This window comes from Dipodomys ordii, unplaced genomic scaffold, assembly GCF_000151885.1.
Source record: "Dipodomys ordii isolate 6190 unplaced genomic scaffold, Dord_2.0 Scaffold34, whole genome shotgun sequence".
Classification (NCBI taxonomy): Eukaryota; Metazoa; Chordata; class Mammalia; order Rodentia; family Heteromyidae; genus Dipodomys; species Dipodomys ordii.
The window spans coordinates 13,872,620-13,877,269 of NW_012267250.1; the positions used below are offsets into that span (position 1 = coordinate 13,872,620).

A 4,650-nucleotide genomic window follows, 5' to 3' on the forward strand; every position below is an offset into this window, starting at 1 on the left:
GTGTGTGTGTGTGTGTGTGTGTGTGTGTGTGTGTGTGTGTGTACGCGCACACACGCGTATGCACGCCATTCCTGGGGCTTGAATTTAGGCCTCAAACTCTTAGGAATTTTTTTCTTTTTTTTTTTCTTAGGGTTGGTGGTGCTCTACCACTTGAGTCATACCTCCACTCCCAGTTTTTTGCTGGTTAAACTGAGATAAGAGTCTCAGATTTGTCTTTCCAGACTGGCTTCAAACTTTGATCCTCAGATTTCAGCATTCTGAGTAGCTAGGATTACATGTGTGAGGCACTTTTACACAGTAGAAAATCAGAGAGATTCTTTTGCTCAAGACTAGCACTCTACCACTTGAACCACAGTTCCACTTTTTTTCCCTTTAGCAGTTTGTTGGAAATAAGAACCTCGATGATTTTCCTGCCCAGGCTGGCTTCAAACTATGATCCTCAGATCTCAGCTTCCAAAGTAGCTAGGATTACAGGAGTGAGCCATTAGCTCCTCTCTAACTCTCTTCTTTTAGCTATTCTCTTTGACTATCAGGAAAATAAATAAAGCTATCCTCACCTGAAAAAAGTAGTATGAAGAGATAAAAATGACACTGATCTATCAACCAAAAATATAACGTTTAAGGGTTTCTTGCTACTTTTTTATTTTTTTAATTGCTATGCCATCAGAAAACATTCTGGTATTGGTCTAAGCGAGCACATAGTAAACTCTCAGTAGTACTATCCTGTGACTGCTCTTTCCCTACTTATAATTTCCTGGGTTTTGCTAACTTAATAGTTTAAAATGAAGAACAGCCCCCATCTGTCTGTCTTTCTTTACCTCACTCTTTTACTGTCACAAAGTTCATCTTAAACCTTCTGCAGGGAAAGCTGATCAGGTAGCTTTGTTTGTTTTTGACACAGTCTACTTATCTCCTGGACTCCCACCCGGGGCCAAACGCAGTCCACAGGCAGTGAAGCCTCCAGTCAAGATCCCCAGCACCCTGCCCTCCTGCTCTGACAGCCAACTGTCTAGAAAGCTGAGGAAACTTTCAGCCAGTAAGCAGTTAAAAAAAAAAGTCCAAATCTTCTCATAATTAAATAAATCAAATAAACATCCCAAGGGTGATAAAGTTTTACTCTGGGTATAAAGAAATGAATGAATATTAGAGTGTGAATAGTACAAATTTCTGGAAAGCAGTTGGGACACGCACACACACATAATTATATATATATATATATATATATATATATATATATATATATATGCCAAAACGCATCCTCTTTCTCAGGAAAGACAATAGGTGAACTATTAAAGACCAAGTAAACATGCTAAGATTTATTATGGGAATATAATGACCTTTACTTTATAACCAGGCACATATTTTTAAAAATACAAGTTATGAAACTTATCAGTTAACCTATCTTCTTTTAATTGTGATTCTCTCAAAAAATAACACATTTGTTGGTAGCATATCTAAAAGGATGAGGAAATCATTTGGCAAAACATTAATAAACTTTTTCAATTGTTACAAGCAAATTGTTACTAGCAATGTTAACAATAGGAGCGTATTATTCTTAAGGAAAAATACTTCACTAAAAGACTATTACCATGAGACAGTGAACTGGATAGGATAGCATAGACTTGTAAATCCCAACATTTGGGAGACAGAGGATTACAAATTAGAAGCCAGCCTGGATCACGCAAGGAGCTCTGATTCTAAATAAATTAAATTAAATTTCACTTATTTAAAGTAAGAACAATTTGTTCTGTGTGTGTGTAAAATATTAGGGAACAAAATGTCAAAATATTCAATATTACCATTGGAGATACATTTATGATTTTTCCAGCATTAAATGGCATCTACAACCTTCAAAACTGCTTACGGGGAAGTTTTTAAAGCATTATGCCTTTGTAGATTCATGGACCACAGAGTTTTTCACATATTTGGTTCAGAAGTTACTCTCTGAGGAAGTAATGCTTGTTACACAATTTATGCTCCTAACACAAAACAATGATTCTTAGTTTATAAATCACATAAAGTACGTTTTTTATAACATATTTTGAAATCACTGATTTCTAGATTACATTCACTTCAATAGAGCATTATTGCCATAACAAAGGTGCATCTTGTACACATTATAAAGCACTGACATCAGAAATTACATTAAATTTTCAATATGATTTAGTATACTTAGCATATTATAAGGTAGAATGCATGAACATTCGAGTTTTCAACCAGAAGCTTCCATACAATTGCCAGAGTACACTTTGTCAAGTAAAGACCTAACATACATTTCAATCCTTAACTTTCTTTGAACCAAAACCATTTTACAATGACACAAGATTAGGGTTCCATGCAATATGTCTAGATGTTCAAAGTGAATGTCTGAAATAAAAATCTTGAAATATTGATGTGAAACAGGATGGCATTACCCACTGTCTTACCGAAGAAAGTTCATCACATCCCAGTAAGGTGTAGAAATCTTCACTTTCTTCTAACCTGTAATCCAGTATCGAATCCATTGAGATCAGTGAAAATCAACTGCTCTCAGCTACAGAAAACACCGAAGACTTTGATTTACACAGGCACGAAAGCTCTTTAAATACAAATCAGAGCCACCGTACTTTCCCGAAGACAAAGGCTAGCTTTCAGAATCCACCAGATGTCAGTCTACACCTTCGTAAACACTACCTTTCATTGGCCCAGACAGAAGACAGAATAGACCACGTGCAAACCTTGCAGAGTGGCCTGGGAAATGTAGTTTGTTTATGAAGCCACCTCATCCTATGTGTTCATAAAGACTGTTTATAAACTCCCCCAAATTAATTCTCTCTCCATTCCTTGTAGGTTTTATCTTTTTTCTCTTTGTTTTAAGAGAAAAGAAATTCTGAAGAAATACAGTTAAAATCTGAAGATGTGTTCAATATGAATAGTGGTGACTTTCTTTTAAAATACTCCTTTAAAATATTCTATAATGTAGGGGATGGAGTGTAGGCCAATGGTAGAGCACATATCTACTTTATGCCAATCCTTGGTTCACTTTACCAAACAGTTACAATAATAAGAAATTGAAAACAATAAATGTCCAGTGGTCATAAATAACAGTCTATATACTTTGTACACAAAGTAGTCATTTTAAAGGATTAGAAACATTTTCAGCCGGGCATCGGTAGTTCATGCCTGTAATCCTAGCTACTCAGCAGGCTGAGATCTGAGGATTGTGTTTTGAAGCCAGACCAGGTAAGAAAGTCTAGGAGACTCTTTTTTTTTTTTTTTTGGGGGGGGGGTCCGGTCGTGGGCCTGAACTCTGGGTCTGGGTGCTGTCCCTCAGCTCTTCAGCTCAAAGCTAGCGCTCTACCACTTGAGCCACAGCGCCACTTCCAGCTTTTTTCTTTTTGCTTATGTGGTGCTGAGGAATCGAACCCAGGGCCTCCTGAGGCATGCAAGGCAAGCGCTCTACCACTGAGCCACCTTCCCAACCCCAGGAGACTCTTATCTCCAGTAAACTACTCAGAAAAAGCCAGAAGTGGTGCTGTGATTCAAGTGGTAGAATGACAGCCTTGAGCAAAAGCTCAGGGACAACAGCTGGGCCCAGAGTTCAAGCCCCAGGACCAGAAAGAAAAAAAAAAAAGAACATTTTCAATGTCTAAGATGTTCACATTCTTCTATTTGTAAGTTGAATAAAAAAAGGTTATCAGTCTATATTGGGGAAAATTTATTAAGCACTAACATACTTTACCAAATATAAGTTTTATCCCAATTTTTTAAGTAAAAACAAAGCCAGAAGCTGGGTGCCAGAGGAATGAGCCACCGATGTGAAACCAACTTGGGCAGAAATGTCTGAGATGCTGTCTCCAAAATAACCACTAAAAAACAGGTTAAAAGCAAGGTTCAAGTAGTAGTATACAAGCTAAACAAGACTAAGAAGTTCTAAACTAAATCCACACTAGTGGTACATAAAAAGCCAATAACAAATTAAACCAGGGATTGTGATACAGGCCTGTAATCCCAGCACTGGGGAAGCAGAGGCCAGCTGGAAGATCCTGAATTTGAGGCCAGTCTAGACTACATAGCAAGTTCCAGACCAGCCTGACCTATCCAGTCTAGACCTTGCCTCAACGAATGAGTGAATACATGAATGAATGATTTTTATGTTTTATGTTGGGTGATAAGGGTTGGATTCTTAGCCTTACAACAAGCAAACATACATTCTACAACTGAGCTACATCACAGCCTTGTATAAATTGAAAAGTATTTGTAATTACTCAGGAGGCTGAGATCTGAGGATTGCTATTGCTATTTGAAACCATGTAAAGAAGGAAAGTTCCATGAGACTCTTATCTCCAATAAACCACCAGAAAACTAGAAGGGGCATTGTAGCTCAAGTGAGAAAAGTGTTAGATTTGAGCACAAAGCTTGGGACAGTCCAGGCCCTGAAATGAAGCCATAGGACAGGCCTACACACACAAAAGTACATGTGGTATGATTATAATGTTATGAATATATATCTACATAAAATATGAGAAAGTATATATATATAAGATGTCAAATTATTACTAAAGGGGGCTGGAAGGTGGCTCAGTGGTAGAGAGCTTGCCTTGCAAACCAGAGGCCCTGGGTTCGATTCCTCAGCACCACATAAGCAAAAAGAAAAAAGCTGGAAGTGGC

General features: G+C 37.6%; 1 protein-coding gene across 1 annotated transcript in view; it reads right to left on the reverse strand.

The window, feature by feature from the left end:
- Window positions 1-2,628, reverse strand: part of Dnajc12 (DnaJ (Hsp40) homolog, subfamily C, member 12) — a 25,882-nt gene extending 23,254 nt beyond the window's left edge. The window contains exon 1 of the mRNA XM_013017098.1: window positions 2,427-2,628. Coding sequence (XP_012872552.1) covers window positions 2,427-2,504 — 78 coding nt within the window. The 5' untranslated portion in view covers window positions 2,505-2,628. The remainder of the gene's footprint in view (window positions 1-2,426) is intronic.
- Between the last annotated feature and the right edge of the window lie 2,022 nt (window positions 2,629-4,650).